The 18,618-nt window shown below is 42.9% G+C and overlaps 2 protein-coding genes across 3 annotated transcripts in view; one reads left to right on the top strand and one right to left on the bottom strand.

The window, feature by feature from the left end:
- The window catches only part of FSCN2 (fascin actin-bundling protein 2, retinal), an 85,867-nt gene extending 72,541 nt beyond the window's left edge, over positions 1-13,326 (bottom strand). Inside the window, exon 1 of the mRNA XM_081938729.1 lies at positions 13,224-13,326. The gene's annotated coding sequence lies outside the window, so the exon portion shown is untranslated. The remainder of the gene's footprint in view (positions 1-13,223) is intronic.
- A 119-nt stretch (positions 13,327-13,445) lies between these two features.
- ACTG1 (actin gamma 1) lies at positions 13,446-17,387 on the top strand. 2 transcript variants are annotated; one of them, XM_081938739.1, is made up of 6 exons: positions 13,446-13,582; positions 14,901-15,032; positions 15,129-15,368; positions 15,632-16,070; positions 16,179-16,360; positions 16,483-17,387. In XM_081938739.1, the coding sequence occupies exons 2-6, from the start codon at positions 14,910-14,912 to the stop codon at positions 16,624-16,626; spliced, it is 1,128 nt and encodes a 375-aa protein (XP_081794865.1). In that variant the 5' UTR covers positions 13,446-13,582; positions 14,901-14,909; the 3' UTR covers positions 16,627-17,387. The 2 variants fall into 2 exon arrangements, with proteins under 2 accessions (XP_081794865.1, XP_081794866.1); XM_081938740.1 differs by having other exon boundaries at positions 13,518-13,582; positions 14,898-15,032.
- The last annotated feature ends 1,231 nt before the right edge of the window (positions 17,388-18,618 follow it).

Genomic DNA, 18,618 nt, shown 5'->3' on the forward strand with positions numbered 1-18,618 from the left:
GGCAGGCTGAAAATCAGCTGGCCAGTGCATGTATGAGCACTGGAGCTGACATAGATATGGCTCTACATGCCACCTGTGGCATGTGTGTGCCATAGGTTCACAATCACAGTCTTAGGATGTTCACCTCACCAAGGAAAATAAAAATTGAAGATCACTTGCATCTGTGTTACTTAGAGGTGAGCTTTACATAATCTTGGTAGAAGTTGAGGAGCACATATACACATGTGCAAAAACAAAGTGTTTCTCCACATCATCCTTATCTTGGGAAGGATCCTATCTCAGTTCCATTTGACATGTTTTGCATGCAGAAGCTTGCAAACCACTCCCATCTGCATATAAAAATTTAGAGAGCAAATGAAAGAAAATGGCTTGATTGAGATCATGGACAACCACAAATGGGTCAACGTGGACAATGGACTTGGCTAGATCAATAGAAATCAACTTCCTCTGTCTGGAGTCCAATTGATTCCTCTTTTGCTGCCAGGAAAGACAATACCCAGTAACAACAACAGCAAAAGCATCTCCATGAGCTCCTGATACCATTCATACACCAGTGATATTCCTTAGACTCCGGATGATTCAATTTGACAGAATCCCCTCTCCACCATTTTTATAAAGAGTGAAGGACATGGAGAATAAGAAAGGTCCTTATTGTGGCTAAAAGCCACAGGAGACAGGGTCAGGGGGGAGAGAATAACTGCAGTAGGCAGAAAACACTCCCACACCATCATCTTCTTTATTTTAGAGCAAATGGCTTCCAGTCCTACCCCAGGGTTCAATTTTCTTACTGGGTGGAGATACTTCGCTTCTACTATCCACTCTCCCTATATCCCCATAATCATGGAAGCTGCTCTCTTTCAGAGAGAAGCATTTCCTGGTGCTTTTAGATCACTCATTCAAAATATGCTCTTCAGCAGGGACTGTGCTAGTGTGTGTGTGTGTGAGAGAGAGAGAGAGAGAAGTGGGGGGGGGGGGGAAGAGAGGATTGGAGGTTGCCCTTGTACAAGATCTAAGCCTATGACTCAAATCAGCCTCTGAAGATCTCTTTGTCATTGTCTCTGTACTTATTACCGGAACGGGTAGAGGCCACGAATACTGTTATTACTGAACAGCAAGGGGGGGGGGAGGGGGAAGACTTAGTGTGCTACCCCTTCCCTTTTCATGTGCTTGCACATCCCTTGCAACCATTCCAATGGCTCAGAATCAAGGTATGTTTGCACTAATCATTGACGCGAAGAAGAAACTACCTTACAGTCATATGCACAGCAATGTAGATCCTCTGCCAGACAGTTTAACAAGGAAATCTCCCTTCTGCTGAAAGACAGCGTCCTGTTCTTCAGATCACAATTAGGGTGGGATCAAGACTGACAGCAGTGTAATAAAATGAGCTCTGTTGGAAATGTCTGGCTTGCCTTGCCAAGCAGGCTATGGCAGTTCACAATTCTGAATGCATATTATAAATATTTATTCATTAAGATCTTGTTTGGCAGGTAGCAATTATAATTCAACCTACCAAAATGCAAAAACAAAAAATAAAAATAAAAACCCAAAATAGAGTGCTGTGATCAGCCACAACTCCAGCCTGGTGGAAAAACACACTTTCAGATTTGTTAAGATGTCTCCGATAACTGGGAATCTAGGGGAATTGTAACCCAATACATGTAGTCCTCGACTTACAAACACAATTGAGCCCAAATTTTCTGATGTTAAGTAAAACATCAGAAAGTGAGTTTGCCCCATTTTACGACATTTCTTGCCACGGTAATTAAGTGAATCACGGCAATTGTTAGACAAACTGTTGTTAAGTGAATCTGGCTTTGCCATTGACTTTGCTTGTCATAAGGTCGCAAAAGGGGATGACGTGACCCCAGGCCACTGCATCCGTCGTCAATATGAATCAATTGGCAAGTGCCTGAATTTTGATCCGACAACCATGGGGATGTCACAAAGGTCACAAGTGTAAAAAATGGTCGCGAGTCACTTTTTTCAATGCTATTATCTCTCTGGTCGCTGAACAAACTGTTGTAAGTCAAGGACTGCCTGTACATCTGACCTATGTCAGTGTGATTTGGAGCAAGTGCCAAGGAATCTTACAGCATCCAGTATATGTCTACTTTATACTTGGGAGTTGCAAAAATAAGATTCACCCACAGACCCAATTTTGTACTAATTGTGAAAATCATTTGACACCACACCATACTATCGACAGCAGGGGTGTCAAACACAAAGCCTGGGGGCCGGATCCGGCCCACAGGTTGCTTAGAACTGGACCACAGGGCTGCCCTGGAAACAGCTAAGGTCCGGCCCGTGGTGCCTCTGCCAGCAAAACGGGCCGCTCCGTTTTCACTGGCAGAGGGTTACAGGAGGCTGTCGCAGCTGAAACAGAGCTCGGGAACCCATTTTCTCTGGCAGAGTGATCGGGCCACCACATGTGCCCTCCGACACGAGTGACATTGAGCTGGCCATGCCCACCCTGGCTATGCCTACTCTGCCACCCCCCCCCCCCTCCGGAGGTCAAACACAACTCTGATGCGGCCCTCAATGAAATAGTGTTTGACACCCCTGATCCACAGTAAGTAAAATAGTACCAATCATCTTCTGATTATTCTTGGCTATTTCCATCCCCCACCTTACTTCCCAAATTTGTCGAGACAGGGCTCTCGCAGTTGTTCTTGGGTTCAAATTTAGCTTGCCTGATCTCAGCAAATTTACATTTGTTTAATCAATAGGGCCTCCCTCTTACAAAACCCTACGGATTTAGATGACCAGGCAAGAAGTTACACGCTACTTAGAACGGGGAGTGGATAGAGGAGAGGTTTCTCCAGACAGAAACGGGGCTAGTGTGGCTGTGAACTTGGAGGAACTGGCACAGCTGGCAGAGCAAGAGGCAAAACATGCTTCTCTGGTTCTTGTGTCCACATCAAGAATGGGAAGGATTATGCAATCAAATGACCTCTGCCTGAGCAATGGGAGAAGAGGGGAAGTGTTCCTGCCTTCTGGCTAAAATGCAGATACCCAGGCATAAAAGAAAGGAGGAGGAGGGGGAGTTACAACACCACAAAGTTGTTTGCTACCTAAGGAATCTGCCTAGCTGCTGTATTTCAACCCCGTTCATTCTGTAAGGGGAAAAAATAATGACCAATCATCTTCAGAAGAATGCTGTCTGCAAAACAATAGGGGAAAAGGCCCCTGCTTCTTGGTCTTTTGATGTATCGCATGGCCTGGCCTTCCTGTTTCTAGGATTCAGTTCCCCTAAAACACACATTCGACACTTGCAAACCCCAATGGCAAAATCCAAAAATATGCATGGGAAAATCTGTTGATTGGAGAGGAAAAGGCAATTTTAATTGGGGAGGATAATGAGCAACTACTTTGAGGGTGGTAGGATCAAGACTGAATTGCACTTAAACACAATCCTTACATCAAGGTTGGCTGCGTAAGTGAACTGACTTTACTCACAGAAGAGAAATGACTTATGCGACAAGTGAACTATCTATCTATCTATGTGAAGGTGCTGGAAATAAGCTGATTACTTTTCATGCCTACAGTTCCTTACATTATTTCAACCTCCTGGGTTCAGCATGGAGTCAGTTGTGCCAACTCCACATAGAAGCTGAGGAGCAGGAGACCCCCTCGGATACCAGAAATGGCTCTCAACCCAGTGGATCCTTTTCCAGAACACTCTACGGGTAGTTCTTGACTTACGACCCCTATTGAGCCCCAAATTTTCGTTGATAATGGAGACAGTTGTTAAGTGAGGTTTCTCCATTTGATGACCTTTCTTGCCACAGTTGTTAAGTGAATCAGTGCAGCTGTTAAGTTAGTACCATGGTTGTTAAGTGAATCCGGTTTACCTACTGACTTCTTGTCAGGTCACAAAAGGAAATCACATGACGCCGGGACACTGCAACCATCATAAATATGAACCAGTTGTCAAGCACCCCAATTTTTATCACATATTCATGGGGATGCTGCCACGGTTGTGTGCAGAACAATCCAAAGTCACTTTTTCAGTGCCATTGTAACTTCGAACAAATATTAAACTAATGGCTGTAAATTGAGGATTATCTGTATTTGTCACTGGCTGTGACATGGTTATATTTACTAAGTTCTCCAGTAGTTTGACTCACCCCCCAGGGCAGAGTCACCTGTAGTTGATGCTCCTGACAGAGACTATCCTACCCTATCCTGCTTCTCTATCAGGTATGCCAAGAATATTACCCATCTCCACTTGAAGCAATAGGATTTATGTCATGCCTCCAATGGTGGCCAAGTTCAACAAATTTACTCTGGACTTAATCCAGTGAGAATTTTTACTGATCTGCCTGTTACCTTGTACTTCATCTGGAGATTTTGGAAATACTGAGATGCACTCATTAATTCATGCAGCCACAATAAAGAGTTATGATTCAGTTAACATTCTGTAATGGCATTTGCTAAATCATAACCTTGTGATAGTAAAGCATTCTTGCCGTTTGTCAGTCCACAATTGGCTCTCAACCACTGCTTAACAGGCTTTTAGGAAAATTGGCTCACTGCCCCATGGAGATCTGCTCATCAGTGCAATCCAGCCTTCTGAATTAATTTAAAGCTGCAATCCCACACATTCCCGTTTACTATGGAAGAACTGCAGGGCACGAGAGACGCCTAACAACGGAGCAAAATATGGTTAGGATTGAAGGGCTGAGAAAAGATTTTTGAGAGAGGGAGGAGAGGGAGGGATTTAAAAAAAATAGTGGCCTGAAAAATACGAAAATCTGACTGCAGTGATCCAAGTCATATCCTGTTAAAACATGTGAGAGATATCTCGTTTTTTAAAAAAATCTCTACTGCTTCCTCCCTTCCAGCGTGTTCCTGCCTTCTTTGATATCACAATGTTGAAAGTATATAGAATGTGCTTAGCCTTGCCAAAATAAAGAGCCAGGCAATCAGATATTCCTTTCTGCTACCTTCACCTTTACCCTGTAGGAATTCTTCCGTATCAGAGTTAACCTCTGTGTGGTTGACCCTATATGGAGATATTGAAGAACCAATAAGCAGAAGAGCAATGTAAGCAGAACCATGTTAAGAGCGACTGGGTGGTGGAAGGTGTGAGACTGACATTGCTAACATTTTAATCACAGTGCATTGGTCCTTGGGTAGGGCACAGACAGGCAGATAACTGAGCTGGCTCATTTCTCTTGACAAACTAACCTAGCTTGTGTATTGCAACAAGTTCATTGCAATTAGCTAAGCAAATGGCCCAAGACAGGACTGCCAATCAGCCTTCTCTTTTCCTTTCTCTCCCTTTTTCTCCTATCCCGCTTCCTTGATGCAGGAGGATCAAAAACTCAGGAATGATTTTGTATCTTAAATGCAAGTATTGCCAACATAGGTTTGGGATTTTTTTTTCCATTTGCTTAAAGTGGTTCCATATTCAAATGTTTCACTCACCAGTTCCTTGAAATACCCAATTCCAGAGATTTTCATTTTACTAAGCTCTCTACCTCCCTTCCAAAATCCACTGTAGAATAGAATAATAAGAGTTGGAAGGGACCTTGGAGGTCTTCTAGTCCAACCCGCCTGCCTAGACAGGAAACCCTACACCACTTCAATCAAATGGTTATCCAACATCTTCTTAAAAACTTCCAGTGTTGAAGCATTCAGAACTTCTGGAGGCAAATTGTTCCACTGATTAATTGTTGTGTCAGGAAATTTCTCCTCAGGTTTAAGTTGTTTCTCTCCTTGATTAGTTTCCACCCATTGCTTCTTGTCTCCCTCTTCTTTGACTCCCTCTTCTTTGTGGCAACCCCTGAGATATTGGAACACTGCTATCATATTGCCCCTAGTTCTTCTTTTCACTAAACTAGATATACCCAGTTCCTGCAACTGTTCTTTATATGTTTTAGCCACCAGTCCCCTAATTATCTTTATTGCTCTTCTCTGCATCCTCTCTAGAGTCTCCACATGTTTTTTTACATTGTGGCGACCAGAACTGAATGCAGTATTCCAAGTGTGGCCTTACCAAGGCATTATAAAGTGGTATTAACACTTCACGTGATCTTGATTCTATCCCTCTGTTGATGCAGCCTAAAACTGTGTTGGCTTTTTTGGCAGCTGCTGCACACTGCTGGCTCATATTTAAGTGGTTGCCCATTAGGATTCCAAGATCCCTCCCACAGTTACTACTATTGAGCAAAGTACTACCTATACTGTATCTGTGCATTTCGTTTTTCTTGCCTAAATATAGAACCTTACTATGAAGGGTTTCTTTCTTTTTTTTTTGCACTGAGATTGTGGGAAATTGCATGTTACCATCGGATGAACTGCAAAAAACTGAGGTTTCAGTAATAGGTGATTCACTCTCACTTTCTCCTTCATCACAGACATTATAAATTTATAGATGACATGCTTTCCTTTCCTTCAGTAGCTGGTAAGAAACTTTTATGGCCCTTTAAAATCAAGCAGTATAGAAATAACCATTTCCTCTGCAAACAGATTCCATTAACAATTTGCCTACGAACTTCAGCCATCTTCTACAAAAATATATGATTTCTTATGTAAAGTGGTCTGTTACAGGGCCACAAAATAGATCTGTAAAAGTAGCTCAAGGATAAGTACTAACTATAATGGCTTTTGAACTAAAGGTATTTTCTGGAAGCCCCCCCCCCCCAAATCCTAATCCAGTCTTATATTAATACAATACAATACAATACAATACAATAGTAGAGTTGGAAGGGACCTTGGAGGTCTTCTAGTCCAACCCCCTGCCTAGGCAGGAAACCCTATACCGTTTCAGACAAATAGCTATCCAACATCTTCTTAAAGACTTCCAGTGTTGGGGCATTCACAACTTCTGGAGGCAAGCTGTTCCACTGATTAATTGTTCTCACTGTCAGGAAATTCCTCCTCAGTTCTAAATTGCTTCTCTCCTTGATTAGTTTCCACCCATTGCTTCTTGTTCTACCCTCAGGTGCTTTGGAGAATAGTTTGACTCCCTCTTCTTTGTGGCAACCTCTGAGATATTGGAATAATGCTATCATGTCTCCCCTAGTCCTTCTTTCTCTTAAGCTAAACATACCCAGTTCCTGCAACCGTTCTTCATATGTTTTAGTCTCCAGTCCCCTAATCATCTTTGTTGCTCTTCTCTGCACTCTTTCTAGAGTCTCCACATCTTAATTATATTTATATTTGTTTTTGTAAAGTATCCAAACATTATATAGTATCTTTTCATTCTGCTTCTCTAGCAACCTAGCCAAAATTAAGCAGGTGTACTGGTCTATCAAAGCTAACAGAAATGTGACCAAAGTGAGACAGGTGAAAGTCCCTCAAATCCTAATCTTCCCAAAAAACTAAGATACAGGTCAGGTAATCCTCAATTTACCATCACAACTGAGCCCAAAATTTCAGTTGCTTAGGGACACAGTTGTTAAGTGAAATTTATAACCATTTCATGACCTTTCTTGTCACAGTTAAGTGAATCACTGCAGTTGTTCAGTTGGTAACACGGTTGTTAAGTGAATCTGTCTTCCTCATTGACTTTGCTTATCAGACGGTCCCAAAAATGTGACATGACCCCAGGACACTGTAACTGTCATAAATACGAGTCAATTGTCTGAATTCTGATCTTGTGACCAAATGGTCATGTCACTTTTTCCAGTGCCACTGTAACTTCGAACAGTCCCTAAATGAATGGATGTTAGTCAAGGGCTATCTGTACATCTAATTATTAGACCTGATTATTATCCAGCCCCCTCCCAGGAAATGGAATCAAAGGGTGTTCTCACCCTTTGATCTGTAATAAATGACTTCCTGAGGGGAAAAAAACCACCTCATAAACGTTTATGCTTCAGGAAATATAGGACCAGCCCACTTGATACAGTACAGTAATATGATCCAATAATCATTTCACACCCTGGTGAACATTTTAACGGCCCGCAAAGGCCTCTTGGTGCACTTATTACTAATAATACGAAATCCAATACCAGCCAAGATTTCTGAAGGAGCAAGGCATAATGCAGCTTTATTTCCTGAAGCGGGGACCTCAGCCTTAACGTGTTTTTTTTCTCTTTTGCACCCAGCATATCCGTTCTCGGCTATATCTGAGCTTGTGTTTAGCTGGAAGCCGAATCTCTTCTAACCCCTACTTCTTCGAAGTTTTAAGCATCTTAAAAAGGATGGCGATGCTTCCGAATAAAACGCGTGCAGAATCTTTTCCTTTCCTGGGTAGGCTAAAATCAGCGGTCAGCGGGGCAACGGAAGAAAAACCACCTTAATTCAGGGCATGGGTGACTCTGGTCCTAAGAATGCATTTCCTCCAACCCTCCTTTATCAGCGATCAAAGTCCGACGATCCACCAGGCGAAACCATTCGCCTCGCCCGCCGTCCTTGAGCTGAGGGGGTGGGGGCAGTCGGTGCGCATCGTCCCCTAGCCCGAAAGGGCGGATCTCCGAGGCAGCGGCCCAACCATCTCCAAATATAGGCATAGAAAGGGCTCCTTTGTGTTTTTTTCCCCTCCCCGCGCGCGCGCCGGGTCACCTGGGCGCCGCTTTGTGGAACCCACACCCACGGGGTTTCCGTGCGCGGCTCCAGCCCGGCTCTGCTCTTGCCCGAAACGAATGACGCGGACGCCTCGACTGAGGGAAGGAGGGGAGGTGTGGGGGGAAAGGGGAGGGACACAGGCGGCCAGTGCTGACGAACAGATTCCGAAAGCGGTGCAAAGAGGCGACGTTTTGCTTCGGGCGAGGGATGATTGTGTAGCGAAGGGTTGAGGGGGAGGGGGAAGAAGCGTTTCATTCATTCCGATCGCAGGAAGCGAAAGGCCTTCGTTGGCCCCGGCTTTTTGGCCCGTGTTAAGCATTTTCTGACGGGTGGAGGATCGAAACCGATAGCAGAGGAGGAGGAGAGGGGGGGGGGGCTTAAAAATAACTCGAGCCTTTTGAAAAACTCTTGATGAGGATAGGAAGGGCGAAAGGGGGAAAACGCACGCCGAGGCCGACGGCATGGAATGAAACGAACCCTTGATTTGCAATTAACGGGGAAGCAGCGGGCTGCGATTAGGTTAATAGCAAAGTACCTGCATTAGAGCGCCTCTGAAATGCTTAAGGCTTCATCAACCAGAAAAGATGATGGTTGCCAGCGTCGCCTCGCCCTACCATGTGTCATATGTTAAAGGCAGGAAAGCCCCCCCCCCCCGTCAGCATGTTTGCGCTGCGCCCAGTGATTTTCCCTCCCTTCAAACCCAGCCTCTCCGCTGCTCACCTCTCATTCCCCCTCCCTTCTTTGCTGCATTTGAGTGATGTGACGGAGGTCTATACCTTTCCTTAGTGAGAGATTGCCAGCTCCCACTATCATTTCTAAGGTTTGTGGGTCTCGGTTACAGAGACCGCCTTTATCCCCTCGCCCTACCCCGCATTTCTGGGCTCTGTCTAAAACCAGCAGGGGCTTCTCAAAAGCAGGCACCATGCGGGCAGCAGCGATGCCCAAGCTAAGGCGGACGGCTGCCGGGGATGATGCTACGTATAGATGCAGGGCCCTGGCTAACTCTGCTTCTGCCCTCGCCACCACACCTCAATGCCTTTTGGGTGGAGCACCGACATGGCGAACGGGAACGGTTTCACTTGGTTGGCCGCAGCTCCTGGGAACGCAATCTTGGCTCCTCCAGAGGAGACACGCCCTCTTTCAGCACAAAAGAATCCGAGAGGAATGCAAATGACCAGAGGGGAAGCCGCCTGCTTCCAAGAGGGCTGTTGCGGGAAATAACCGGCCCTTCCGCTCTCAAGCTTGGAGCCCCTTAACGTGCCTGGCTTATTAAATCGGAGCTTTGAGAGCTTCGTTCCCTAGTCTCAGGCCTTTTTCTGGAGGGTTCAAAGGTGTGTTTTGACAAGCAAGTGTGGGCTAGCTTTTTGCCTTCCTATAGTAATTGTGTGACCCACCTGCCAAAGCATCAATTGTTGAAAGCATAACTGGAGAAAGGAAAGCCCAAAATGGAGGACAGAGAAACAGATGAAATTTTGATAAGAGATTGGGGGCGGGGGACACACCAGAGTCTCAATACACTTTGGAGCAGAGGTACCTATATTGGGTTTGTGAATAATAAATTGAGTTCAAATGCCCAGAAAACGTTAAAAATAAACAGGCAAACAAATGAAATCAGTTGGTGCACCACCTGAACTTCACTCATAAAGATATGCTACCCACAAACAAGTCCCTTGCAGGATTCTTCAATCCTTTGGTCTCTTTCAAAACTGTTAACTTCCCCCCTGAAGATAATTCCATAAATGTCTTAGAAATTGTCAGGAAAAGCAGATGAAATGCCACTTAAGCAAGTGGAAGTTTTTGTAGATTCTCAAGAATTCAGAGCATTTCCCCCACTAAACTAAGCATGTAACTATCCAATTCCTTAAACATTCAATTTCTAATTTGAATAATTCAAGTGCTATATTAAGGTGTAAGGAATGCCTGAATGAAACAGAGCTGAGTGGTGATGTTTCTAGTTTAGCATTCTCTCCAGGGCTCCTGGAATTGATATTTCCGGGATAATAGATAAACCAATATAAGGAAAGCAAATCTAAATACAAGCATGTTGGCTCTATTGGGTGGAGCCAAGTCACTTTACCACTTTATCAGCAATAATGGGGATTGTTCATCCCTACCTCTTCATATATTTCAATTCAATTCTCAGTTGTGAATCTATGGAGCATTAATGCTTTGAAATCTTGTGAATATACATTAGGAGTTGAGCAATAGAAACCAACATAATAATTACAGTATTTCCTCCTTATGATGAATCTATTTTTTATGATTCAATGATTGGTTTTATTTGCAAGGGGGAGTGTTGGAACTCAGCTATTGCTTGAATTGGTAAAGACATTCCCAATTTAGGAAATCTAAGTAGGTTATGGTTTTATGGGAAGTACAAGCTTAGTCACCTGCCTATAGGTGAGGTCTGGTTACTTTTTCAGGTGTGTACATAGAACAGGGATGGGCAGAGACTGATGGTTTTACCTATGTTTGGTAAGTTATGTTTGCAAGCAACACTGCACCTTATGTGGGTTAGGAAAAGCATTTTGTCTCCAGTGTATTATGGCTGATTCTCAGAGTTAAGTAGTACGGATAAAAGAAAACAAATAATGATTGAAATTTTTTTAATAGTGAATCTTACTCACCTCACATATACATTTTCTTTCATACAGATGAAACAATGTTGAAGCATATTACATTTCTAATGCTTTGACAGTATTACACAGAACTCAGCAGGATAAAATGTATTGATACTGTAAAAAATCTAAAATTGAAATCATAGCCAATGGAACAGCAATGCTTTTCTTTGGCAGACTATCAGCTTACTATTATGTCATGTAAATACAGTATGTATAGGATCACAAGAACCTCATGTTTATTATTATTGTGTCTTCTAAGCTACCTTGAATTTGCTTTATCTCAATATTTTAAAATAATTAAGTGTGCTTCCTGTAAAGATAGTTCCAAAGACATTGGGTTTTGTTTGATACTTTATTCATTGTTTCCCCTACAATCATATCTTTAAGCAGTTTATAATTAAGTAAAATAAAAAAAAATATTAATACCTTTAAATTGTTTGGGGAAATGAAAACAAAACATTTAACATTTATCCAGGGAAGGCCTAGGTGAAGACATAGGACTCCAACAAGCATCCAAAAGATGTAATAGTAGGTACCTCATAATTTGAGGGGGAAAAGCATTCCAGAATACAGGCAACACAATAGAGAAAACCCACCCACGAAAACCCACTGCATAATGTGGTCTGCCAATCTACACACACAGGACTTTCTCAGCTTTTAAAATACCTAAAGATACTTAAACACTGGCCTTACTTGCATATGGTATAAACCAAGATTCTTGGGCAAAAAATCTTCTATATCTAATTTACAGGACTAACCTCTCAAATGTTGGATACTAAGCATTGATATAGTGCACAATCTTTTCCCATTTTTTTCACCACCTGGCAGATACAAGTTTCCTGTTTCATATGTTTTGCTTTTTAATCACATTAGGGTCTATCTATTCAGTATATTTTATTATTATTTCTTATGCCTGGAGAAAATAAGCATTTCTTTGGCATCTTTGTGTTCCTTGAATGTTCCTCTCCTCTATTTCCTAAAGAATTATTAAAACATTCTGAAACATTAGTGTATCATAGCTTTGTTTGAACAGAAAAAACATTGTGCTGACTATAGGTACAAGAATCTTGTTGCCCTCATTCATGTAAGTCATCTGTCTAGTAAGGCAGTCTTCTCCAACTTTTGATCAAGATTTATTAAGCTACAGCTCCTATCATCTCCAATAGCATTGTGTTTTTACTATATCAGTGAGGGATAATAGGAGTTGTACTCCAGTACAAAAGAAGCACCCCACATTACGAAAACAATAAAATGGGATATTCACTACTGTGAATGCAGTGTGTGAGGTATTGTACCAGTCAAATTTGGCAATATGTGGGCCATTTCAACCAATGAAGCACTTTTTAAAAAAAAACACAGGAATGGGCCAGAAAAAAGTGGCATTGCATTAAAAAAGGACAAAGTTCTTGTCCTTGATGGTTGTGAAACAAATGCATTTTGGCATTTAGTGGACTTAATAGTAATTTTCCTACTGATAGTTCCTTGGCTAAATTAAAAATCTCCCTGCTTTGAGTTTCTCAGATGTGTTGAACTACTTCACTAAAAGCTACAATACCAACTGCCACATGAGTACTTACTACTCCTTCATGATAGCCAAGTACCATATTCCAAAAGCAATCCCCTCAAATGAAGATTCATGCCTGATCTTGGTTCCCTCGTAGATACCCTGCATTTGTTTGTTTTTGCTTGTGTGTGTTTGTGGATGATATCTGTTGGCACTACAGTTTCCTCATTGTGTGGCCAGTAGCCAGGCCACAAGAAGCCCCAGAACCCCCAAATACAATAATACAGATAAGGGGTTTGGCAAACGGGTACACTCCAGATGTTTTATACATCCATCACTTCCAGAAAACCGGGTCAGGGCAAAGAATAGTGGGAAATCAAACCAGAAACATCTGGCGGGGATACCACACTACCTCCCCCTGAAGTACTGAACCTCCGGGTACCCCAATATACAACCCCCCCTTTAAGAAGGTCGGGACTGATTCAATGACTCCTGAACGCCCGTTTCCATCCTAGGCTACAGGGCTGACTTTATTGGGGCGCCCCTGCCCCGAACCCCTTCGGCGCCGCCTTCCTCACCTGCAAATGGAGCCCAACAAGGGGGCTGCGGCTATGGGGGGGGTCTTCTGCAAAGAGGAGCGCCCTTCCCCCCATCTCCTCCCGCGGCTCATACAGATTCCGGGGTTGAGAGGGGCGTCGCCAGGCCGCCTTCGTCTGCCCCACGTGGCCCTGGCCCCATCAGCCAATGGGAACGCGCACTTGTGAAAGATCTCCATATATGGCGATGTTCTCAGCCGACGAGAGGGGGCCTGTCTCCCCCTGGGTATAAAAGGGGCGGGGCTGGCGTTGGAAAGGTCTCACTCAGCCGGCGGCAGCGGATCTAGCAGCAGCTCGACTCCTTTTATTTTTTCCCTTGAAACCTCCTGCCGTTTTAACAGGTAGGTGTGCATCATCTGGGCTGTCTTTCCCCATCGGACTCTTGCCTTTTCCAACCTTTTAAATCGTTGGGGAGGAGGACGACGTGCTTTTCATTGATTAAAATGACCTTGGATACCGATCGAGTGGCCGTCGCGGACAGCCGTTAATGGCTCTTCGCGTGCCGGTTTTTTGAGGCGGCGGGGGGGGCGGGAGACAGAGTGGCAGAAACGTTCTATGGGGGAATCGGCGCGAGCTTACCGGTCCGTGGGCGTAACGGTTGCCTGAATGGCATACTCGGGGGAGGGGCGGAGTTGTTTTGCCTGGCAACAGCCGCTCGGATGCGGTTGGCTGGTTTTGCTCGTTGACGTCATCAGGCGGGAAGTGAGGTGGGGGGGAAAACCTGCGAAGAATAACGTGTCGGTGGGGGGGGAGAAGAGAAGGTGGCTATTTTTTCGAGGGAGGACTTGTGAGGGAAAACAGGCTTGGAAAATGAGGCGTCTTCATTAGAGAGATCAAAGAACGGCGGGGGAAGGTGGTTTGGGAAGGCGGGGTTAGAACGGCATAATGAAAGAAGCTGGACGCATTGTGTCTCTGTTGGTCAGGGTTAACGTGCACACGCCGGGCTGAAACGTCTCCATACCTGTAGGGAGCAATGCATGACATGTTTATTTTATTGTTTTTATTTAGCAGAAGATGGGATAAACCTGTGAAATGTTATGGTCTTGGTTGAGGCGTTAAATAGGAATTGGTTTCCTGGGAACCATATGGGCCCTGAATGTGGCTTGCCTTTCAGATAGGATGCCCTAATAATGGCATACCTCGTGGAATCTTAAGTAGGAAGAGATTTGTATAAAGGAAGCTTTTCACAGTATGAATGTCAACTAAATTTGGTTAGGGGAAAGAGGGCAGCCTTTTGCGTTGAGAAAGCGCCTCATGTACATATACTGGATTGGTGTTTCAGAGTATTCAAAACTTTGGGAGAGCTCTACTGTAGTAGGTTAAACAGTTCTGTCTGCTTAAAAGGCAGTTCTTATTGAAGTCCCTATGATATTAATAGATAAGCATTAGAGGATTGGTGGATTTTGGTGTGGCAGAGCTCAGGAGATGGAATTAAGACTTGCTGATTCTGCAATGCAAGTTAAATGAAGTAAAAGTGTTAAGCCATGGTGAGATAGCACAAGTGGGTGGGGTTCCAGACATAAAGGCATTCAGAGCAGCCTCTAGTGGTAAAAAGCGGTAGCGTCAGATCTAAGCGCTCATTGCTGATGATGTAAGATTGTTGCTGCAGGGATGGAACAAATCATGGTTGCTAAGCATTTTTTCTTTAATTGAAAGCAGATCTGAAAAATGGAAGAAGAAATTGCAGCACTTGTCATTGACAATGGTTCTGGAATGTGCAAAGCAGGCTTCGCTGGAGATGATGCTCCTCGGGCTGTGTTCCCCTCAATTGTTGGACGCCCTCGCCACCAGGTAAGCTACCAAAATAACACAAGATATTAAGTGTATTGAAAGATGGAACTTGCCTTTTCTTTATAACGTGCTAATTTGTGTGTCTCTTTTTTTCAGGGAGTCATGGTTGGTATGGGACAGAAAGACAGTTATGTGGGAGATGAAGCCCAAAGCAAGAGAGGTATCCTGACCCTGAAATATCCCATTGAACACGGAATTGTCACCAACTGGGATGATATGGAAAAAATTTGGCATCATACTTTCTACAATGAGCTTCGTGTTGCTCCTGAAGAACACCCAGTACTGCTTACAGAAGCTCCTTTGAACCCTAAGGCCAACAGAGAGAAAATGACACAGGTACAGCCTTGGTGCATGTTTTGCATCTATTATTTCCATCCATTTCCATCATTTCTTTCAGATTACAACTTCTCTTTTTTGGTTATTTTCAGGGTTCTGTACTCTTCTGGCATTTCCTTCCTTCAAGTCTCTCAGGTTTCAGTTGTATTTCTGCTTGCTTTCTTTTGGTTTCTCCTCACATCAAAATACTTTGCATGTCAGCATGGGTGTGCATTAGTGAGTTGAACTGTTCATTATTTAATAAGTGCTTTCTTTTGTTTTAGATCATGTTCGAGACATTCAACACTCCAGCCATGTATGTGGCCATCCAGGCTGTGTTGTCCCTGTATGCTTCTGGTCGTACCACTGGTATTGTAATGGACTCTGGTGATGGTGTCACACACACTGTGCCCATCTATGAGGGTTATGCTCTCCCTCATGCCATCTTGCGACTTGATTTGGCTGGCCGTGACCTCACAGACTACCTCATGAAGATTCTGACAGAGAGAGGCTACAGTTTCACCACCACAGCTGAAAGGGAAATTGTGCGTGACATAAAAGAGAAGTTATGTTATGTTGCCTTGGACTTCGAGCAGGAGATGGCTACTGCTGCTTCCTCTTCCTCCTTGGAAAAGAGCTATGAATTGCCTGATGGCCAGGTGATCACAATTGGAAATGAGAGGTTTAGGTGTCCCGAAGCCCTTTTCCAGCCTTCTTTCTTAGGTAAGACAATCTCCAAAGAAATGTATGGTTAATTGCTATTGAATAAATGAACAGATTGAGTTAAAAGTAGTTTGGCATACAAGTGCAATCATGTGTGTTTTCTTCTAGGTATGGAGTCCTGTGGCATTCATGAGACTACTTTCAATTCTATCATGAAGTGTGATGTGGATATCAGAAAGGACCTATATGCCAACACAGTATTGTCTGGTGGTACCACAATGTATCCTGGAATTGCAGACAGAATGCAGAAGGAAATCACAGCACTGGCTCCCAGTACAATGAAGATCAAGGTGAGGTTAACAGCATCGTAATGGCTAGGGCAGATTCTTGGTGATATTTTTCTCAAATGTCAGCTGTTGGGCAGAATAACCGATGAAATAGCCTTTTAACTCTCCTCTATCTTCTATTCCAGATTATTGCTCCTCCTGAGCGCAAGTACTCTGTCTGGATTGGTGGATCCATTCTTGCATCTCTCTCTACCTTCCAGCAGATGTGGATCAGCAAGCAAGAATATGATGAGTCTGGCCCATCTATTGTCCACCGTAAATGCTTCTAAAAGGACTATGGCAAATGTGCAGTTTTTACTGCATTTAAGTTTTTTCACCAGTATAAATTTGCCTGGGCAAATATATACGCCTCATGCTAGCCTCATGAAACTGGAATAAGCCTTCTCTTCAAACATTTGTCATTGGGAAGTCTGTCTCCAATAACCTTTTGAGGATAGCTTCCTGTTGCTGATAAGACCCTGAACTAAAGTTCCCTTTGTACATAGCAGTATAACTACCCTATACACATCTGGCCTAGGACACAGTACGGATACTGTTGACGAACATAAGGTTTAACTGCGATAGTAGTCTCTGTCACCAGCTATGCTGCAATGGAGTCTGAGCATAGATCTGTACAGGGTAGCAAAAGACCACACTTCACTACACAAAGCGCTAAGAATTCCAGGTCTTTATTGTTGAGGCTGGCAAGAGTTTGTGAAAAGGATGGCCATTTTTGTCTTGCCACTGTTCCTAATGGGATTGGAAATGTATTGTGTCCAAGCCTTATGAACCTGTTTTTCTTTCCTTGCTCACCTTTGTCCCAGCAAGACATCACTGGGCAAAACATTGTTCAACTTGAGTTGCTCCAATGTTGGAACTGACACCTGTAAATTTAATCATCAGGTTTAATTTATGTAACATTTTTGTACGTTGCCTTAATGTTGTCACATGACAGTAGAAAACCAAAATTTGTAAGTCATCCAGAAGTTGAGAATTGTAATGCCCAACACTTCATTGTGAAAGGAAAATAAAAGCGCTGCAGTAAATGAAATGTGCATTGTCTTAGGGGATATTATTTACTATAATGCCTGTTTTCATTTGATAAATTCTACACAATGCATTTGGTAAGTCAACAAAATTTCTAACTAGCAATGTATCCATCACTGCTACAATAAATGTTCCTATCACCTCCAGCATTACTTGACAAAGCTAAATATTTACATAATGTCTGAAATGTACTAGCATTATAGAGGACATGAAATGTAGGCAAAATAGCAAAAAGATGTGTTTTTTCATAGACAAGGTGCTAGCTCACAAAGCCTTGCAAAACATTTCAGAGAATGTTTTTTTTATTGAAAGCTTTTGCACATTTTCACTGCAATATAGCATTTGGATGAATGTGCAAATTCAGTTCCTAAAAGACTAAGCCTTTGTCTTCATAATTCTGCCTCAAAAAAGTGAGACCAATAGGAATTTGTTGTTACTTGGGGGTGGGGTGGTAGGGATAGCCTTGCAAATTGCAATGTTATTGACCTTTTTGTCTGCTTCCAACACATTTTCTGCATGCTAGTCTTCACTACCAACACACTAGGGAATCCTCTGATTTTTACCAAACCTCATTATTATTTTGCAAGAGATATTGGAAAAAATACAATAACCAGGGAACTCCAGGGTAGTCTGAACCCTTTGGCCAAGTAAACATGTAAGGGAATGCTTCCCCAGCTGAATATTTTTCCTTAAGACAATAGCATGTTGAAAAGTTTACTGTCTGCTTAAAAGGGGGTTCAAAGGAAATCCTGAAGGATTTCCAATTTTTATCTACCAATTGTGCTTATTTCCTTTAGTGCAATTTTTAGCTAGCAATGCTACAGTATTTTATGCTGTATATCCCATATATGAACATTTCTTGAGTGATTTCTATGGAGCTAATTTCTCAGCTGGAATGACATCCTGCAAATTTAGCTTTAGATCCTTGTGGATCTACAAAATCCAATAGATTTGGCTTATTTAGATAACAGCTTTTTTTTAAGACAAAAAGAATTTGAAAATGAGTTGTGAAGACAATGATCTGGCACTTAAGCTGCAGTGACTCCAATAAAGCTAATTTACATTTAGCTATTAAATTTTCCATTTGTCTAGAACACTTCATTCACACCTTAGCACTGAAAGGATATATTGTGGATAATTAGAAAACTTTTAATGATGCAAAAAGGAATTTATTAGGGGCCCTATGGGTAGGAGCTATCAATCATTAGCCTAGCTTTTCAAAATTGACACTTCCA

Source organism: Natrix helvetica (genome assembly GCF_964273705.1).
Source record: "Natrix helvetica genome assembly, chromosome: 1".
Classification (NCBI taxonomy): domain Eukaryota; kingdom Metazoa; phylum Chordata; class Lepidosauria; order Squamata; family Natricidae; genus Natrix; species Natrix helvetica.